Source organism: Furipterus horrens, unplaced genomic scaffold (genome assembly GCF_987537825.1).
Source record: "Furipterus horrens unplaced genomic scaffold, mFurHor1.1.pri manual_scaffold_3, whole genome shotgun sequence".
NCBI lineage: Eukaryota > Metazoa > Chordata > Mammalia > Chiroptera > Furipteridae > Furipterus > Furipterus horrens.
In genome coordinates this window covers 190,629,749-190,650,631 of record NW_028327173.1, presented here as the reverse complement: position 1 = coordinate 190,650,631, position 20,883 = coordinate 190,629,749, and the positions used below count along the sequence as shown (strand labels likewise).

At 52.9% G+C, this 20,883-nt stretch overlaps 1 protein-coding gene across 3 annotated transcripts; it reads left to right on the top strand.

Moving 5' to 3' along the window:
* Positions 1-6,009: 6,009 nt before the first annotated feature.
* Positions 6,010-20,410, top strand: RPS6KL1 (ribosomal protein S6 kinase like 1). 3 transcript variants are annotated; one of them, XM_090271173.1, is made up of 11 exons: positions 6,010-6,258; positions 7,485-7,609; positions 8,569-8,661; positions 14,509-14,556; positions 14,931-15,063; positions 15,872-16,480; positions 16,911-17,000; positions 17,147-17,229; positions 18,567-18,662; positions 18,944-19,050; positions 19,125-20,410. In XM_090271173.1, exons 1-11 carry the CDS (start codon positions 6,024-6,026, stop codon positions 19,135-19,137), a joined length of 1,632 nt encoding a protein of 543 aa, XP_090127299.1. In that variant the 5' UTR covers positions 6,010-6,023; the 3' UTR covers positions 19,138-20,410. The 3 variants fall into 3 exon arrangements, with proteins under 3 accessions (XP_090127299.1, XP_090127297.1, XP_090127298.1); XM_090271171.1 differs by having other exon boundaries at positions 6,010-6,288; XM_090271172.1 differs by having other exon boundaries at positions 6,010-6,288; positions 18,944-20,410.
* The last annotated feature ends 473 nt before the right edge of the window (positions 20,411-20,883 follow it).

Here is a 20,883-nt window from a genome sequence, read left to right as displayed (position 1 = left end):
GGCCTGCTCCCTGCTTCTCTCCCTGAGAACGTGTTACCTGGGTGACAGGTAGAAGGTCCTGCTGCCTGGCTGACCTCTCACGGAGGCACTCTGGAGACTCAGCCCCTGTCCTCAGTTGGACTCAGAGTAGGAGAGACCCCCACCTGCATGCTCTACAGCTTCCCCTTTTCCTTCTCTGTCCTCCGGGCCCCTGCCCCCACACCCATCAGCAGCAGCAGGACCACCCACGAGTTGCCCTGTGGGCAGCACAGTAATGGGAGCCCAAGCCCACCTGGCTGGCTGTTTACAGACAGAGGACCACCTGTCCCCCCTACAGGGGCTGAGGCTTAGACCGTCATGGTGATCTCTTTCTCCCTTTGAGCTCTTTATGCCTTTCAGAGCCATCTCTGCCCCGGTCCTCTTCTGAAGCCCATGAAGCCTTCTCACTTGCCAGACAAGAGGGAAGAAAGTACTGAGAGGGTGGGAAATCTACCGGAGGAATTTCAGCCCCTTCAGCCCCCAAATGGTTGGGGGGCGTTGGTCAGGGGGCTGGCAGCCTGCCAGCAGCAGCCAACTGTGGAGGCCTCCAGGGCTGGTTCCCTTGCAGACCCACCTCCAGCCCTGTGGGGCCAGAGAGGTCATGGTGCAGGAGGGAGGTCAGAACCTGGGGCCGTCCTGGATCTGTCCTCCCCAAATCAACTGGAAATGCAGCTTCTCACCAGACTCGGCTTACGGCCTTGAGTGGGTCTGCCAAGGGCCAGCCGGTAATGTGTGGGTTCTTGACTTTATGCAGGAAAGATTTTACAACATGAGTCCAGGTGACAATAAGGGTATGTTTATTGAAGCAGGGGACAGTGAAACAAGGAAGGGCCTAGGGTAGCAGAAGCAACAGGAGAGTCTAGGCTGGGCTGCCTTAACTCACTGGGAAGTCAGAGAAAAGGGGGCCTTTGGGACAAGTTCAGGGGGTTAGCCTGGGACCAGCTGCTGCTGCCCATTGCTGTCCTGGTTGCAAGTCTTGTGGGGACCTTTAGAGTTTAGGAGATGCCCACCTCTGGGGGAAGCAGAGGGAGAAGAAGAGGAGGAAGCGGGCTGCTCCACAGAGGGAGGGAGTGTGCTGGTCCTTTGTCTTGAGTCTTTTCTCTGTCTCTTGTGGGAGGGAATCCTAGAGGAGGTCTCCAGGAGGGTTTCAGCAGAATATGCATCAGTTTTCCAGGTGTGCTCTTTCAGGGTGGAGGACTCTACTGATAGGTCAGTGCCAGAGGGGGTCTTTAGTCATTGCAGCTGGTCCTAGTGTCTCCCACCTGGTTTTACTGCTTCTCTGGGCCTGGAGCTGAAATACAGCTGAGACCTAGATGTTATCTCCAGGGAAGTGGCTGCAAATTGCCCATCCAGTTTATTCAGCTGTTCGTCCCAGCTGCCCTATTCCACTTGTCCTGACTTACTGATCTGTCTCAGACGGAGTAACACTTCTCACAACCAAGTCCTGAGTCCAGATCCAGGAGACTCTGGTGTCTCTGGGATCCTTCTTTAGAAATCAGCTCTGGCCAAGCAAGATGAGCTCCTGCAGCAAAGGCTCCACATGGGCTGCTTCTCCAAGAACCTTCCTCCTGTTCTGCTCCTTTCCCTGAGAATAAAACGTTCCCATCCTCTCAGGAGGGGACTCATTGTTATATGGCTATGACAAGTAATTCTTAGAACCAGTTAGAAACTTGGTTTACATATCCACTTGTTTCAATAACCCTGCTCTGGGCCTGGGTTACCGTGTGCTCAGTCGGTAATTACTTACCTTCTAAAAATGACTGGTCAGGAACAGCCTCACTCAATTGACCATGCTTCTAGGTCAACCAACTCCTACATACTCTGAAAGCTGACTCATCCCTGAACTCCATATTTCCCCAGAGCCTGTATGAGACTCTCTCTGCCTTGCTCCGAGACTGCGCCTTGCAAGTACAGCTCTCCCTTGCTTAAGCAAGCAGTAAACTCAGCCTCTTGTTTCAGATATTGAATAGTTACATCTTTTTTATTAGCTCCTCCCCCAAATCTTCCTTATAGTCTATAACAAAAATCCAGAGAACGAGCAATACACTTTTTTCAGCTTTGGTATAAAGCTGACCTACGCTTGAGTCAGAAGCCCCTTCCTTCTTTTTCCTCTTCCCTCCTCCAACATCCCAGCTCCATCCTGGACCCACATAAAGCACCCACAAGACAAATAAAACTCTCTTTTGATAAAGGGAATCACTTCTCTTGGTATAATTCTTATGATGTTGCATTATTTCAAAAGATGCCTTCCTCCCACCATCATGCACAAAGACAGGAAGAATGGAGGAGCTGAAGGAGACAGGCTGCCACATATTCTTCCCTTCTGATACCAAAATGAGATCATAATATACTTGTTCTTTTATTACTTGCCTTTTAAACTTAATACGTTATAGACATTTCCTCCATGACATTAGATATCTTCCTACAATATGATTTTTAAAGTACAGAAACGCATTGCATGATTTGGCTATCCCATCATTTCTTTACTAGATCTATTGTTGGATATTTAGGTTCTTTTTGTTGTTGTTGTTATTGTTATAATAAACAATGCTATTAAGAACATCCTTGTGGATATGCCTTTGTGTGTAGAAGTCTCTCCCATCATAAAAATAACAACAGCAGCAAAAATCAGACCAATCCCTCAATTGCGCATGCTCCCTCCAGAGGCCTCCCTGTCTTGCTCTTGGGCATTGGAGAGTTGTCTACACTTTCTGTCTCTTCCTTAGCATTTCCACTCACTGCCATAACACAGCTCTGCAAAAGTGATTCCAGAGATTTCTATGGTGCCCATCAGAATTTTGTTGTTCTTAGAATTAAAATCCCAGTCCTTTCCTTCAGCCTGGAAGCCACCATGAGGTCTGACCTCTGTCCACCTCTCCAGTCTAACCTCGTGCCTAATTCTCTAAGGTCTAACACTTGTCTTTTCTTAGTTCCTCAAATTTGCAGTGCCCCTATGGAACCTTTGCTCAGGCTTTTTCCTCTGCCAGGAAACCCCTCCCCACCTCCCACACCCAACCTCTTAACCTTGCTGACTAACAAGCATGCATCATCCATAACTCAGCTCAAAGGCTCTTCCTCAGGAAAGGATCCCAAACACCCCTCTCCATCAAACTGGGTCTAGTGCACCATCAGAATCTTATGAAGCACTGTCCACTTCTTTATTGCACTAATTGTTATATTCTGCAAAATATAATTATCTAATTACATGTATAGACATTAATATATAATTTTAAAAATAATTTTAACATCAGAAATATATGCCAATTTACTCTGTTCTTTAAATATATAGAACATTAAGGGAAATTGTGAAGCTTTATTTGACCACTGCCTGCTCCCTCCCCTAAGTCCAGTTCCCTGCCTCCACTCCCTGGATAACACCACTGTTAGGAGCATAATGTGATCAGCCTAGTGGTCCAGAGCTTGGGTTTTGGAGCCAAACCGTCAAGGTTTGATACCTAGTGCTCCTATTTCGTTTAAGCAAATTACTTAACCTTTCTCTGTCTTAGTATTATCAAGGATTAATAATAGTAACTAGCCCTGGCTGGTGTGGCTTGGACATCATCCCACAAACTGAAAGGTCACCAGTTTGATCCCTGGTCAGGGCACATGCCTAGGTAGCAGGCCAGGTCCCCAGTTTGGGGCAGGCGTGGGAGAGGCAACCAATGTTACTCTCGCACATCGGTGTTCCTCTCCCTCTCTTTCTCCTTCTCTTCCCTCTCTCTAAAAATAAATTTTAAAAAATAGTAGTCACCAATAGTGTAGTTTTAATATTTTTTAAATAATTTTTTTACGTAAGATGTTCCATGTTAAGTGATTAGGTACTATGCCTAGGCTTTCCTAGGCAGTGAAAAACTTTTTTTCCAGCTTGCAGAGGGCAGATCATGGATCTTCTCAACCTCTATAATTTCATGAGCTTGTTTCTTTTTTCTTTTTTTTTTTCTTTAAAGATTTTATTTGTTTATTTTTTAAGAGATGGGAAGGGAAAGAGAAAGGGAGAGAAACATCGATGTGTGTGAAACATTGATCAGTTTCCTCTTGTATGTACCCTGCCCGGGAACCAGCCCACCACACAGGCATGTGCCCTGACTAGGAATTGAACCAGCAACCTTCCGCTTTGCAAATCGACGCTCAAGCAACTGAGCCCACCAGTCAGGGTGAGCCTATTTCTTATATAAGAAATACATTTATCTGTCTGTCTTTCCAGCCATGTTTTTGATTCTGTTTCTCCGGAGAGTTCTAACAAAATACTTTTCTTGGTTAATTTCTTCTCATTCTTCAGAGCTCATTCATTCGTTCAGCAAATACTTATTGAGCAATACTATGCACCAGATGCTCTTCTCATACTTGAGACACACCGGTAGACAAAGACGATAAGGGCTCTGACCCCCTAGCCCCTCCCCAATCCTGGCCCCTTCCCCAGCGCTCCGCGCCGGGACTTTAAGAGCTGGCAGAAGCCGAACTGGGCGCTGATTGGTGGTTTATTCTAACGGAGAGGATGAGCTCATCTGCAGCCAATGGCTAGCTGCACCCGGCCAGAAGCCTGCACCTGGCTGGAGGGCGCAAAGCCTAGGGCCACGGTGCACGGTGCCCCGAGCGCGTGAACGGTGAGTGGCGGCACTGTGGCCGCGCGGAAGGAGGTTCTGGCTCGCGCAGGTACAGTGTTTGCCCGGCTCCTCACCATCCCCGCCCCAGGTGAGGATGACCCCTCCTCTCACTGCCCCCGTCCACCTCCTGGGCCTGAGCCCCTTGCAGCGGTGCCCCTAGCGTGCCTGGGACTCACGGGCTGGACGCGCCGGGTTCGGCCATGCAGCTCTCTCTGCAGCACCCAGCGGGGGTGGGGTAGGGCAGGGAGCGGCCCCTGAAGCCGGGACCTGACTCGAGCAGCCCAGCCCATCGGCCTTGGCACGCCCAACACAGGCCTCAGGGCTGCGTGTCCCTGGTGGCGTGGCAGTACCAAGTCCCTCCCTCCGCCTCCTGGCCGCCTCCTGGCCAGGGTACAGCTCCCCACCGGCCCCGGGATGTTGGTTTCCCTCCCCGCTCCCCATCCTGTTCTCTCCCTGCTTTCTCTAGAGAGGCAGATGTGACCTGGGGTTGAAAGTTCGGGCCCTGCTGCTTCCCAGTGGGGCTTGAGAGAGCGAAGGTGCCCTTACAGTGAGGGCAGAGGCAGCTCTGCCGGCCTCTCTCTGAGCCCTTCCCTTTGCAGCAGCCACTTATCCCTTTGGCCACTTGTGTCCCGCATTGCTCAGGAAGGAGCTGCTGTCAGGTCTTTGGAGGCCACGTGGCCTCCTGGCCTCAGATAAGAGCCAGGAGGACAGAACCATCCTCTCCCAAGGGCTGGGTTGGCCCTGCCCTCCTTCCTCTAGCTCCATTCGGAATTGGCCACTCAGTCATTTCATTTGTCCACAGGCTTTAAGGGCCTGGCCTTGTGCCAGCTCTGTGCTGGGCTCTGAGGGAGTCCTCACCCCTGACTGCTCTGACCTCAGCCCTGAGGGAAACAAAGTAGGGGCAATCCATTTTGTTTGGAGCCGAATCACGAAGGATTCAGTGAGATTCCTGTAGGAGGAGCAGGAAGGGGAGAACAGGCAGGATGGAGGGAACAGTGTGAGGAATGGCCCTTGAGCCCAGGGCTCCTGCTTCGGCCTCAGAGTGTGTGGCCTTTGTATGTTTACTGTGTGTAGACACCGATTTGCTCCATGCCTCATGAAGGCAGCTCTGGATCACAAATAGCTTCAGCTCTCTCCAGTGCTCAGCACATAGTAAGTACTCACGAAATACTTGTTGAACTGAATTCGAATGGAAGGGAGGAGCCCCCAGCATGTTAGGAAAGATCTGGCTCTGTGAGTGGACTTGACCCATATTAGCTATGATCCTCCATCCCTTGGAGGTGGAGGTTAGTTTCTGGATATTTAGTGGAGGAAACCAGGGTGCAAATGGGGTATTGTTCCCAGCTGGGCCCTCCCTAATGCATCTGTTCATTCCCAGGTTGCACCTGCCGGGCAGCAGCCATGAGCCTGGTGGCCTGTGAGGGCCCGCCTGGCCCTGGACAGGAGCCTGAGCCCTGCTCACGAGCACAGTCCCAGGCCCGTGTGTACCTGGAGCAGATTCGCAACCGGGTGGCTCCAGGAGCACCTGACATGACAAAGCGCGACTATCTGGTGGATGCAGCCACGCAGATCCGGCTGGCCCTGGAGCGTGATGTCAGCGAGGACTACGAGGCAGCCTTCAACCACTACCAGAATGGTGTGGACGTTCTGTTACGAGGCATGCACGGTGAGGGCTGGGCTGGGCAGGGACAGGGGCTGGTGAGGAGGGGCCCACTTGGAGCTTGTCCCTTCATCTGTCTGTCTGTTCTGGGTGAACAGGGCCTACAGATCCTCTGTGAAAGACAATAATCATAGCTAGTGTTTATTGAGCAGTTTTATATGCCAGGCACTGGTTTAAGGGCTTTACTTGTATTACCTCCTTTACGCCTCATGGTAATAGAAGACAGTATATATGTTGCTCATGTAATTGCAAGTATGTAGGAATTAGTTTTATCCCTTTTTTCCAGACAAGGAAACTGAGGCACAGAGCAGTTACATAGCTGGGCTCCAGAGGCGGTGTGTTAACCCACCCACTCTGCTGGACTGGCCCTGGAGCTGGGCTGGGCCCCTGCCCTCTGGGGGTTTGCATATAATGGGGAGGAGACTGATGAGCTGATGGACAATTATAATCCCAGGTATGAAGAGCAATGAGAAGGAAGTGAAGGGAGGGAAACTGAGTCCAGGCCAAGCTAGCATAGGGGATTTTCGAGAAGTCCAAACTTTAATTGGAGCACTGAAGAACAGTAGGCACATTGTCTAGCTGATAGGTCAGGCAGTGCTCCACAGAGAGACCAGTAATGGCCTGGAGGTGAGAGGAGAGGACTGTTCTGGGCAAAGTAAGGCATTTCCAGCCTGGGGGAGAGGCTAGCCTTGAAGTGGCCAGGCTGGGGGTAGGAGTCGAACCCTGATTTATGCTTACTGCCCTCCTGCTGATGAGACCCCTTAATGCCTGGGCTTCAGGCCTGCCCCACAAATTCCTTTGTCTTCCATTCCTGATCCCCACTCTGGCCTTTTTCACACTGGGCATCAGAGATGAGCTTCTGTCTCCTCCTCTTAAACTGGACATGGAAATCCCCAGTCTGTCCTTTCCCAGGGTGTAATGGCTGCCAGCGAGGCAGTGGGTACCAACTATAAGGTGGTGTAGGCAAGGGTGACCGCAGCTCCTGACCTCTCCTGCCACCTTCCTTCCTCCTACCCCGCTGTTCTCCCACCCAGAGGAGGGACTCAAGAACAGATGTGGGGTCAGCATCTGCTGACCAGTCACAGAAATAGGCACTCTGTCCTATGGAGGGCAGAAGGCAGGCAATGGCAGCTGCAACCCCAGCCCTGCAAGGCCAGAGCAGGGGGCAGGGGTGGGTCCTGGTAACCCCCTTACTTCCACAGTCGACCCCAACAAGGAGCGATGTGAGGCTGTAAAGCTGAAAATTACCAAGTACCTGAGGCGGGCAGAGGAGATCTTCAACTGCCACTTGCAGAGGACCCTGGGCAGCGGAACCAGCCCTGGCACGGTGAGGAGACCCCTCCCCAAGGGCCTGAGGGCTCTGAGGGGAGAGATCTGAGCCTCCCCACTGCCCATGGGCCAGGGGCCTATGTCCTCAAATTCTGGGCTGCAGGGCTGCCCCTCCCCCCTCCTCCTTTTGGCTTCCTCTTTCCTCCACACCCTCCACAGTTCATTCATTTTCAAACACTTAATGAATCATCTCCAGTCCAGTATCGCCCCCTCACAGAGCACACACACACATCTCCCCACTCCCACACACGGCTCATACACAAGCTTGCATGTGTATACACTTCAAGACTCCCAGATCTGTTTGTGTTTGAAGGGGCCTCAGTGAGTGTTTGGAGCAGACACAAATACCCCCGTGCATGCATACACACACACACACACACACGCATGCATAGATGTACACAAATGCTTTCCCTGTATGGCTTTTCCTAACCCAGTGGGCACTCAGAGGGGTTTGAAAAGCATGCACACTTCTCGTGCCCACAGGCGTGCACAGACGTGCACACACTCTCCTTCTGGGCCCGCTGCATATTGTAAGGCTGCTTTTCCCCAAAGCAGATGCCTGGGCTGCATACCTTGGTCTTCAAGGCATGTTCCCTGGAATCCATATGTTTCCAGGTTATTTCCCCACCCCTGGGAGCATCTGCCTCTTGTAGATGGGGTTGTCAAGAGGTGGTTTCTGAGGTCTTAAGAGCTGCCTGAGCCTTGGTGAAAGGCTGAGTGGGGCTACGTAAAAGAGGGCAGTGTGACCAGCCTGGACCAGTGTGTCCCCTGACCCCCGGTTCAGGACCACCTTTTCTGCTCAGGCTGTCCCTGTGAGGTGAGGTTGGACCGTAGCCCATTCTTGCCTGGTTTCTGCTCTCCCCTGACTGCTGGAGGCCTTGCCCACTGCTGGGTGAGAAGCAGTGGCTGAGGATGGTTGGGTCCTGAGGCCGTGTGGCCTGTCTCCCACCCCTGCAGGGTTTCAGCAGCCTGAGGCTCCGGCCCATCCGCACCCTGAGCTCTGCCCTGGAGCAGCTGAGGGGCTGCAGGGTGATCGGAGTCATTGAGAAGGTGAGTAAGCAGAGCCTGCAGTGTGGGCGGAGATGGTGTGTGCTATTGAGGGTGATATGTGGGCAGAGAGAGCAGCTACCCCCTATCCTTCAGAGGGGGCTGTGAAGTGGTCAGGGGGTCCAGGGGAAGAGAGCACCTGGGTTCAGTGGCTCCTCATCCCTCCCCACCCCAGCACGCAACAGTCAGGTCCTGGAAAGGAAACCAGAAATGCAAGAGGCAGACAGCCCCTGTCCACAGTCCTCCAGCCCAGACACAGAACACGGCTCCCTCGGAGATTCAAGACAGATGATGCTCCCCAAGAGATGCTGTGCCCAGGGTATCCTGCCAGCACACACTGCCTGGCTCACTTGCCCTTCCCACAAGTCCCTGCCCTGTACTCACTCTGCACCCAGGGCTGTGGCCAAGAGTTTCCCCACCAAGCACAGCCAAGAAGTTCCAGTCGGGGGACAATGCTCATCTCCAGAAACCTCCCCTGCGGAATGTCCCCACTGGCCTGTGCATCATCCAGGGCCTTAGCAACCGTGCCCTTTCTCTCCTGGCCCCGCCCTCCTCCTGACTCCATCTGGGACCCTTTCCCTTAATTCCGGGCAGACAGGAAAATAGGAACTGACCAGCCCATACCTGGGACACTCATTAGAGTGGAGGAACCATAGAGACAAACATTTGGGTCAAATGAGATTTAAGAAACATTTAAACCTGTATGAATTTCTGTGAGTTTATTGGAGCCAAAATGATCATTGCTGGGAAGCAAAATCTCAATAGATTGAGAAAATGCTCTGAAAAATGACAGTTTTACCACTTATTTTATATGCCAGAATTAAAAGGGAAGACATAAGGGTGTCACATGAAATTCACTGGTGTTAGATTAGGGAGGCAGGAGAAAGCAAAGCGGGGAACTCTCTGGGATTGGATAAAGAGTAAAACAGAGACACATACTTGTTTTACATTGGAAGGTACGGGACAGTTATGTAACATTTACAGCACATAGAGATGGTATTTCGGGAGCAAGATAACAAAGAGGGTTTCTGAGGTCATGCTCTGGTTTGAAGTTGTGTTCTGAGGTGTCTGGAAAAGGAGATCACTGACATTTCAAAGGTATGTTATCTTAGTTGCAAAAACACATTAGGCTCAATTAGGTAAAGATTGACCTTTGTCAAGGAGGCTATAGGCCTAGGGCGTGCTTACCCGCCATGACTCACTTTTAGTTAGGAATCTTTATGTTCAGACTCTGTCTGAGTTTGTGGGGCCTGCAAGACTGGCCTTGGCGGAGCTTGTCAGGTTTACTATGTGGCCCCTTTTTAGTCTACAGAGCCAATATTCAGTTGTCCTCTGCCCCAACCCAGGGCTACCCGAGTAGGCACTAAAGCAGTTCTTTCTCAAACTGGCTGTTCATCAGAATCACCTGGGGAGTTTCCTAAAAATACAGATGCCTGGGCCCATTCCAGGATTTTTGAGCCCAGAATCTGTAATTCAAACACTCATGTGGGGATTTTGATGGGTCTGGAGGCCACAGAGAAAAGCAGGCCAGCGTGCGCTTTCCCACACGCCAGAAGACGGAGCGCTGTCTGCGCAGTGCACAGCGAGGCCAAGGGCAAGTCCTTTCACCTCTGAGCGCTTGTTTCCTCGCCTGTCGGTGGGGTGATGTTGGAACTAAATTAAAATGATTTTTGGGAAAGGCTTGGCACATGCGAAAACATTTGGTGTGTGTTTGATGGCTCCAAGTTCTAGTAACAAACACCAGTCGGGAGGCACACAGGCTTCCTGCCCCCAGCCTTGCTCCAGCTGCTACTCACAGGTCCCTGGAATGAGCCCCAGTCTGTCAGCAGGGCCCAGCCGGCTTCTATCTGTGCAGCCAGCGCTCCCTTCCCACTGACTAGTCCACGTGGCTCAGATAGGCTGGGGAGGTGACTGCCACCACCATTTCCCCACAAGGGATCCCATGGCACCAGGGGTGTTGTGGAGAGAGGAGTTCCAGGTTAAATAAGTTGGGGAAATAGTGAGTTAAAATAAGATTACTTTGTTTTTTAAATTATAGGAGTTTTTGGAGCTTTTAGGATGCAGATGTACACCTGGAGTTTCCAAGAGGGAGGTCTGTGACAGAAGTCCCCTAACTTGCTCAACCCCAGGACACGCAAAGCATTTTCAGAGTCCATTATTCTGAGTCCTGTGCAAATGGAAAGCAACCATTTTGTCTTGAGATGGCCTTTCTTTCCCTTTTTACCCTTTCTTGGGCATTCAATTTACCTACTCCACCTCCCTTCTGAGATCCTGCTTCCTTTTCCTGCATCATCCCCAAGCAAGGAACACTTTCCCCAAATTAGGAGAGGTGTTAGGGACACTGGGCCCAGGTCCCAGAAGCCAGGCCTAGATGTGCCGTCCCAGTGTCCCATTCCATAGCTCTGCCTCAGCACATCCAAGTGGGAGAGCAGTGCTGGCAGAGGTAGTGCAGAGCCAGGGAGGGGCAAAGGGCTGGCCCAGGAAGCCTTGAGTGCCCCCTGAGATGCCAAGTTGTCAGGGGTAACTGGGCTAGCAGAGGTCCTCTAGGGGCTGAAGAGGGACTGGCAGGCATAGGGGGTGGCGGGGAACAAAGGTGGGTGGGTCAGGGACTAGGTAGGCAGCTGGCCAAAATGCCCAGGGGTCTGCTCCCAGGGAGCATGGAGGTCTGGGAACCTTGTCCAGGAGCTAGACTGAGTCAAGGATGGGGAAGAAAAAGGTCATCCAAATCACTTCTTCTTTTTCTTTTGGCTCAAACACAGGAGTGTTGTTTTTAATTACCAACATTTACAAGTCAGCAGGTTTCATACAGAAGTCCAGATATCCTGCTTCTCTTGAAAAAATCAAGAGATCTGGAAATGCTGGCTCATGTTCCCTTGAAGCAGCAGCATGCAGAGGAGGGGCTGCCCGCTTTAATGAGCCACCAGCCCTCTGGTTTGCTCCTGTCCCTGCCCTGCCCACTTGGCTCACGTGCCCAGCCCCTGTGGGGCTTGGACTTCACAAACCTGGAACTTCGGGGCTTGTTTGCCCTGTGAGAGATACCTCCTGGAATTTTGATACTTTGGGCATTTTAAAAGAAAGGGTTAATGTGTTTCATCAGAGCTTTAATTGTCCTCACCTCCCAAGAACTCAGTGGGTCCTTTAAAAAAAAATTTCCCCCTTTTTAAAAAGGTGGGAGCAGACATCCAGAACTGCCTTCCACCATTCTAGTAGCAACACTCGCTTGACATTTGTAGCCACATTCTTGTTTGCAAAACTGTGGCATTAAACCTCTTCCCTCACCCCAGGGAAAAAAGCATTACACTGTGCAGTCTGATACAGTAGTCACTAGCCACATAAGACTATTTTAATGAAAATTAATTAAAATTAAGCATTATGTTTCTTAGCTACACCAGCCACATTTCAAGGGCTTGATAGCCACACGTAGCTAATGGCTTCCATATGAACGGTATGGATATATTTTTCCTTCACGGTTTCAAGAAGTTTTATTGGACAGTGCCAAATATTAATAATTGTCTTACAGGGAGTGAAAGTGAGGTTAGTAGAAGTCATGTGACTAGCTAGTGTTCCAATCCCCTTGGCAATGAGCAAAAGAGAAGGGATTTTTTTGTTTGCTTGGTTTAATGGGAAAGTGCCCACCCTTTTGAGATACAGTATCATGAAAGAGGAAGAAATTTAAAACAGAAAAAAATAAATTCCCCACCATCCTACCTAACTCTAAGATAATTATTGTTAATGTTTTGGTTGAATTCTTTCTAGATAGGTAGATTTTAGTATACATACATAGTTTAACCCAATTGCTTCAATTGGTTAAGTTTTATTTCTCACTTCCCCAATCTTCCCTGCCAGCTTTTGGACTCTAAATAATAGGGCCTTGCCCAGGACAAAGTGATAGGGAACCCCACTTGGCAAGGGACAGCGGGGAATTATGCCGGTGTCAGGACTTGTGGGAAACTCTGTTCTCCTAAATAACCCCAGAGTTTTCTCTTTCCACCATTGTACAGATTTGGTGAAGGAGCTGGGCCCAGGCTGCGTTGTCTCTGGCTGTTGGAGGAGAGACATCTGGTGGTCAGAAGGAATCCCTCAGTCCTGCTGCAGGAAGGGTCCCCGGTCCTCATCTGGTCCACCACCTTCAGTTTACTGATGATGGGGACTCTGAGGGCCAGAGGGGAAGGCACACGCCAAAGTCAGCTGGCTGTGGCCCAGTTGCAGCTGGTCTCCAGGGCTCCTGGATCAGCCTGCTGGGATTCAAATCCTGGCTGCACCACCTTTTAGGAGTGGGACTGTAGGCAACATAACTTCTCTGAACCTCAATCTCTTCATCACTGAAGTGGGTCACCAGTAACACTCACCTAGGACTTGGGACTAAAATGATCTGTATAAAGCATTTAGCACAGAATGAGTGCTCTCTAGCCAGTGTGAGGTTTCATCATCATCATCATCATCATCATCATCATCATCATCACTACAGATTATCAAGAGTGTGTTTTGTGGCAGGCACAGGTCGCTGCTCTGCTTGCATTGTCTGCTTTAACAGTCCTCCTGGTGACCTGCAGATGGGGTGCCCCCATAGCAGACCCCAGCTTGCAGTGAAGAAAACAAGGTTCAGCTTTTCTGAGGGCGGCCACAGAATCTGTGAAGCTGCCCCAGGGACCAGAGCTGTCATAGTCCCTCCTTTTCCACTCCCATTGCAACCAATAAAAGCCACTTCTGCTGTTGTTAAAAAAGAAAAAGAAAGGTTCAGCGAGGTGATGAGTCTTGGCCAATGTGATAACAGGCATTCTCATGGCCTTTATATTCACAAAGGGCCCTTCCATTTATGGCTTCAGCAAACCAGGGAAGAGGGAAGGGGGGCATTTGTAATTATTCTTCAGTAAATGAAAAAAATCACTTGGCCAAGATCTAACCCCACTCTGACCCTGGGCTGCAGGCTTCATTGCTGCCCAGTGGCCTGGCCTGAGGGCTGGCTTCCCATCCAGCACCACGGGGAGTGTCTGCAGGGCAGGCCTACTGCCAAGTGGTCCTCCCCGCACACGCCCCACATCTGGGCCGAGTTTTCTGCTTTCCTGCCTCAACATGTTCAGCATGCCTCTCCTGTGGCTGGGGTCCACCCCTGCCCACCACAAGAGGAGTCAAGGGCCCAGCTTCCTACAAGGGCCTGCCCCGACGCTGTCTCTAACCAAAACCAACAGGAGAAGGAGTGGGCTGCTCTCCAAAGACAGGCTCCAGAGAAAAGGATTATTTAAAAGAAGGACTGGGAGGCAAGGGGGGAGACCTGAAAGCACTCAAAGCCCAAGCACTCTGGGCAAGGCTGGGCCTATGGGTGGCCTGGGGCCACACTCTCAGAGCTTTGGTGTCTTGTAAAATAAAAGATCAGAGGAGGTAACTGGCTCTGAGGTCCTTCCCATGTGTGACACCCTCAGACCCCGCAGGTCAGACCATTCACCATGTGTGTGTGAAGGTCTACAACATTCCTGTGCTGGGGGCTTTGGAAATAGATCTAGACAATGGTTCCTGCCCTCCTGGGGCTCATGGTGCAGTGGGAAGACAAGAAATTAAACACAGTGGGATACAGTGAGCCTAGACAGCACTGGGGACAAATTAGGGAGCCCATCCCAACCTGAGGGTTGGGAAGGCTTCCTGGAGGAGGTGGCACATGAGCTAAGACCTGCAGGTTTAAGAAGGGTGAATGAGCAGGACAGGATTGATGTCAGTTTCAAGGCCTGCCTCCCTGCCCTGCCCCTGGAGTGAGTCTGCCTTGGTGGAGGAATCTGGGGCCTGGGGCTGGAGCTGGGGCCATGGAGCCCTGGGAACTAGCATGTGCTTTAACCAGTGCCTCCTGGACCTTGGCAGGTGCAGCTGGTCCAGGATCCAGCGACTGGAGGGACCTTCGTGGTGAAGGCAGGTGCCGCCCAGCCCTCTGCCATTCTGCATTCTCCTAGGAACTTTCTCAGAGCTCTTGGGAACTCCTATCCTCTGGGAAACCCCCTACCCAGAACCTGTATCTAAAGCCCATGGTCCCTCCAAATCCAAAGCCACTTGTTTTGCCCCTGAGCGTGTGCCTGGCCTCCCAGACACACCCACACCATACTGCCTCCTCAGCCTGGAAGGGGGCGGACCTGGGGGCCGTGGTGGAGACAGAGGTGAGGGCTAGGGCAGAAACTGGGGGAGGCAGTTGCTCTTCAGGGTGGCTCCCACCGCTCGTCTGGTTGCCCCTGAAGCTGGGGCTCTGACCTTCCCCTAATAGAGTCTCCTTTGTTCTGCCCCCTCCTCAGAGCCTGTCCAGGTGTCACCTGGCGAGCCGGGAGCGGCTGACCATCATCCCACACGGCGTCCCCTACATGACCAAGCTCCTGCGGTACTTCGTGAGTGAGGACTCCATCTTCCTGCACCTGGAACATGTGCAAGGTGAGGGGGCCTTTAGGGGGGTGTCCTCTTTCATCCCCTTAAAATGCCAAAACCTTGGGAGGGGGTGACTTGCTCCGGATGTGCATGCAGCGCAGACTAGGGCACGCAGCCTTGCTAGAGGACGATGGCAGGGTAGGCTGTTGTGGGCGTCTGTGTGGTGCTGAGGGGTAGGGCACATCCTGGGCTGGCGTGAGGGCATTTATGCGGATGTCCCCTTTGTCACCATCTCCTCCAGGCTTGGCTCTTTTCATTTTTCTAGTCTGTGCCCACCCCTCAGAGTGGCCACGTGGGATGGTGGTTCTGAAGCTGTAAGAACAGGAACCAGGTCATGTAGTAGCTATTTATTGGTCGCCTATTACGGTGATGAGTTTTTTTTTTTAAATGAAGTACGCATCCTTGGTCATGACTTATAGTCACCACAAGTCCATGCCTGGCCTTTTGTTTTTTTAACTTACATTTCATTATACTGTTCTTTCTTAAAAAAACATTTAATATATGTATAAAATATATTGAACACTGGTAAAACCACACCCAAACCAAGGACAGTAACAATAATTTACATCTCCTTAGGGGTTAAGCACCTGTTTTGTGCCAGGTTGGGAGGCTGGGTCCTCTCTGAATGAGTGAGAGGAAAGTAGAGGTCATTCTGGGTTCAGCTCAGGGAGAGAGGGAGGAGCAGAGGTGAGCACCTGGAAGGCAGAGGGTTCATGCCCAAGCCAGAGGGTCGGCAGCAGTGAGACAGGGACCTGGGGTCCACGCTCTTCTTCTCCCCTGTCCGCATGCTCGCCGCTCCCTCTGCATGGCCCAGGAGGCACGCTCTGGTCCCACCTGCTCTCCCAGGCATGCCCCCAACAGTCTGGGCTCAGGTCTGACTCCGGCTTACAGAGGATGAAGGCTCAGCTCAACTCCCGCCTCAGCCTCCAGACCCCAACGTTACTGCCCCCTGGCCACACCCGCCTGCAGGACAGAGTTCCCCTGGAGCCTCCTTGGACATGTCAGAGCCTTCCCCCAGCCAGGGAGGCCCCATCCATCAGACCCCAGAGAGAGGCTGAAGGTGAAACCTCAACGAGAACCAGCACTTCCTGCTCCTTGGATCTTCTGAAGGGTCCAAGTGGCCGCCTGCACCTCCAATCCCGGCGAGGACCTGGCCAGAACTCAAACAAGGGGTCCCCTTCGGGGCTCCCTTGGGTTCGTGAGGGGGCTGGCCGGGTGCTGGGGGGCTGTGGCCGCAGCAGAGGTCAGAGTCACTCCTCAGTGGACAAGGCCAGCCTGGGACCTAGCGGGGGCGCCTGGAGTGTGAGGGAAGAGCAGGCCAAGCAGTGGGCAGCCGAGATGCTGGTGGCACTGGAAGCACTGCATGAGCAGGGGGTGCTGTGCCGGGACCTCAATCCCCGGAACCTGCTCCTGGACCAGGCAGGTAAGTGCCCAGGCCTGGGGGGAGGGGAGTAGGCTGCCCTCGCCTATCCCACCTCTTGCGGGGGCTGGGCAAAGCCGCAAGACAGAAAAGGAGAGTTCTCCGAAGTCAAGGGGATGGCAGAGGTTGTCTGCTCTTCCGTGCCTGCCCCCCATCCTTTTCACACAGGACTCTGCCCAGTCACCAAGGTTGAGTCTGGGAAACAAGCCCCTTTGCCCCCATGAGTCCAGGGCAGCAGCTCCTATGAATACCAGTTGTCTCTGGCCTCAGGGTTCTGCGCCCCTAGGGAGGCCATGCTTAGGGAGGCCCATGGCCTCGGCCTTGTTCCTGCTGGGACAAGTCCTGGAGTCCCCTCCTTAACGCCAGCAGCTCGACAATGACTGACTACGTTTTTGTCCCCACTCAACCCCTCCTGCACACACTGGACGAGAAGGTCACATTCGGCTCACATATTTTGGCCAGTGGTCGGAGGTGGAGCCCCAGTGCTGCAGAGAGGCTCTGGACAACCTCTACTGTGCCCCAGGCAAGAAGGGAGAGCGACCCTCGACTTCCCTCCCGCATCTGTGTGGGTTGAGCTGGGGCTGGGGCTGGGGCTGGGCCACATCTGGGTAGGATGAGCAGAGGGAGACCTTGGGTAAAGTTGAGACATTTGTGTTCTTGCTCTCACAGAGGTGGGTGGGATTTCTGAGCTAACTGAAGCCTGTGACTGGTGGAGCTTTGGATCTCTGCTGTATGAGCTGCTGACTGGAATGGTGAGTAGCTGGACAGTGCGTGGAGCCCTGGTGGGTGTCACTGAGTGCAGGATGGCCTGGGCTTAGTCCAACTAGCTGGTCTCAGGGCTGAGGCTGCCTGGTTCCCTAAAACCTGGCCATGGGGCTAGGTGTCCTGCCAGCATAGCTGACCCCCACAGGCCACAAGATACGGGGAGCCATTGCCACCCAAGCCACAAACACACGTGGTACCCCCGCCATACTAGTGGCTGTAGCTACGGAGACAGTCAATGTAAGTGGATGAGAGCTGAGTTGAGATAGTGAGCGGAGGTTTCTGGGGGTGGAATTGGACGCAGCCCTTCTTCCCTGAAAGGCGCCTGGGTCATCCCTCAGCCTCTTCTCCCCACAGTCTTCTGGGCTGTAACCCCAGATTGTGGCTGAAGAACAGGAGAGAGGGCTTCCTTGATCCAGGCCAGCAGCTGTTGCCTGGGTCAGGAAAGAGCTGCAAGTTTCCCCTGCAGACAGCCTTGCTCAGGATGGCGGCCTCTGCCCTCAGTCCAGCCCCGGTGAGCTGAGCACTGCACCTGGGGTTGCCTAGGTCAGACAGCAAGGGGAAGGCCAAACTGCATGTCAGCAGGAAATGGCTAGAGCAGATGCAGTGTGACCTGAAGTCCAGGTCTCACCAGGCCACCATGGCTCCCTTATGCTTTTGTCCCCTAGCCAGGGCCTCTGAGAGCCCTGGCTGCAAATATTGCACAGACCGGCTCTCTCCTCTTTCTAGCCTGGGGCCTCTGGCCTTCCTCCTGGTCACTTCTTGTCACTTCTTGCAGCTCATCCTGACCTCCACACAGACCGCTCTGCTTTCCAAAGTGCACCCTTCTGGAGTGCAGAGGTCCTGCCTTCTTCCTTCACCCCAGCCCTGCCTTGGCCCTGGTGGTAGTGTGCCATGGCCTGCTGCCAAATGAATGGCCCATGGAGATTTTTTTTGCTGTAAGGAGACAAGTTCCAACACCCTTCCTAAAGTGCCTGCCCCTGATTGCAATCCAAGAGCAATGCTTTTAGCAAGCGTGGAGCCAGAGGGATCTGGATGGGAGCCCTGATTTGAGCATCAGTCTCTTTACCTCTCTCAGTGGCTTCTTGTCTTTAAAGCGCAGATACTTGTATTTACTCTGAGGGCTGCTGTGGAGGTTAGGGAATGGCTGTTGGGCATCTAGTGCGGTCTGGCGCACAGGAGGTCCCAAAGCAGAAGGGAACGGCAGCTGCACCAGCATCATCCCCGGGGAACTTGACACTGGGAAAAGTAAAATCCTGGCTGCCGCTGGGGTGGGCATACTGTCCTGGGGTCGCCTCCTCAGAGGCCCCTCCCTGTGTCTTCCCAGGCGCTGTCCCAGAGCCACCCCTCAGGGATCCAGCCCCACACCCAGCTCCAGCTGCCCGAGAGGCTCAGTAGCCCAGCAGCCTCCCTGCTGACTGAGGTGAGGTCGGAGGCCTAGAGGCGGCGGCTCCTTGGCCCGAGGGTGGGCGCTGGGAGGGCGGATCCCTGTGTGTGAACCAGCTGCTGCTACTGGGTGCAGTTTACCGATTGCTCTGTTGGTGGCCAAACAACACCGACATTCCCCAGAGTGAAACGGGTTCTGCGGGCAGGGCTGGCAGAGTGAGCCCCAGAGCCATGGTGACAAATCCCTGGAGGGCAGCCCACGCCTCAGCAATGGGGCTGGGAGGGCCTGCCATGTGCTGACTGGGCCTTTCTCCGCAGCTACTGCAGTTTGATCCCAGTCGGCGCCTGGGCACCAGAGGAGGTGGTGTCAACAGACTCAAGTCCCACCCCTTTTTCAGTACCATCCAGTGGAGCAAACTGGTGGGGTAAGAGGGAGTGGAGTGGGCGATGGAAGCGGCTGGACTGGTCTGGACCTCCTCTCCTCGCCTGTCATCCACAGCTGGCCCCTCTGATCAGTGGCCCTCAGCAAAGAATGCAGGGCAGCTGCCTTTCCTGCTCTGCCCCCACTCCTGTGGGCCTCGTAAGTAATCATCACACTGCCCAGGAGGGGCCTGTGGAGTCTCCCATCTATCCTCCTGCCGGCAGTCAACAGATGCCTGTTGAGTGCACACTCTGAACCTTGAAATCAGACCTACCCCATTAAAGGGTGCCTTCTGTCACATGAGCTCTGAACTGCTGACTGCCTGCTGAATCGACCTCGAGGTTTTGCGACTTGCTACCTTCCATGTTGTGCACCACTTGGGACAGACATCTCTGGAGATTAACCTCAGGATACGGGTCCACTGGCTTAGTGGACTCAAACCAGGGCTGCCCTGACTCTTAGCCATGTAACTAGTGGGCCTCTTCTATCAGAGGCTACTCCTGTAGGGCATGGGGAGACGGGGAGGCAGGGCAGAAGTCTGCAGTGGATTTGAAGTAGGGGACCGGGTGATCCACTCCCCCTCTTGACCATACACCCTCTCTTGTAATTTCAGACTTTGAAGAGCAAAAAGAAGGGGGGTGGGGGTGGGTAAGGATAAGGAGGAATGGGGAGAGGGTGGAATGCACACTTTTGCCAATTAGTACAATTTGGGAAGAGAATCAAGCGCTCCCCTCCTCAGCTAGCCCACTAGGGTGACCAGAAAGGAGAGCCTGCCCCGTGGGTCTGAGAGGAGACACCAATTCAGCCTCCAGGCTGAAGCTGCTAAGACAAGTGAACCCATTAGAATGCCCTCCTGGGGCATTCCTCCTATTTGCCATTTTGCATGAGTCCTGAGGGTTCACTCAATTCACTTACCTACTGTGACTTCATCCCCTTCTGAAATGAATCAGGAAAACACACAGAATGATTGCTTGAACTTTCAGCCAGAAGCAAATGTTTCTGGCCTCTGAGAAGCTGGGGTAAGTAGTTACCCCCAAAGACAATCCCCTCCTCAGGTTTGGGGACCATCTTTTTCCTCTCAGGACTCCCCCCGTCTCTGGGGTGCAGCACCTAAGAAACTTCCACCAGACCTCTGCCCTCAACTCGGCCTCCAGGGTCTGCACCACCACCAGGTGGCGCCTCTGACACTAACCTCCAGTCTCACTGGGAAGGCCCACCCCTAACTAGATGGTGTGGACCCATGCTGTGAGGGAAGGTGGGGAGACTCTGGGGCAGAGGCTGTGGGGAAGCAAAGCCTGGCATGGTCCTGGCTTCTCTGGGGCTTGCCTATACCCCCTTACCTCCAATAAAGTCTGATGTTACCTGTCGTGTTCTTGCCTCATTAATGCGAGAGGCACCCAGCCGGGAGGGAGAGACTGGAAGGCTCCCTGAGAAGCTCCTTGTTAGCTGACCATGAGCTTGAGGTCCACTAGGAAGCAGGGCGGGTGGTGGGCCCGCAGAGCAGCTCTGAGCCCGTGCCAGTCACTGGGCTTCGTGGGGAATAAAAGGAAGACAAGGCTTGGAAGAGGTCATGACACCTGGGAAGAACAGTTTAATCCTCACAGTGACCCCCTGAGACATGATGACTCTTCAAAGAGGTGGAGCTTGTTCAAAGCTTTGTTCCCTTTGCTACACTTCCTAAGTCAGACCAGACCAGACCACCTGCTGCACAAAGTAGGAGTTGCTTCTGGAACCTCTAGGCTTCATCCATGCAATGCTGCAAATGTGGCCCTTTGCTAGGCCCTGAGTTTTGAATACTGTGGTCCCAGCCCTTATGGGGTTTAGTCTTACCTCCTTT

Excerpts from the sequence above, each read along its gene's own strand:
- RPS6KL1 (XM_090271171.1), top strand. The coding sequence starts at position 6,024 with ATGAGCCTGGTGGCCTGTGAGGGCCCGCCTGGCCCTGGACAGGAGCCT. Across the intron at positions 14,557-14,930 it reads GAGGGACCTTCGTGGTGAAG|AGCCTGTCCAGGTGTCACCT; the intron begins GCAGGTGCCGCC and ends CCCCCTCCTCAG. Across the intron at positions 16,481-16,910 it reads CCTGCTCCTGGACCAGGCAG|GTCACATTCGGCTCACATAT; the intron begins GTAAGTGCCCAG and ends CTGGACGAGAAG.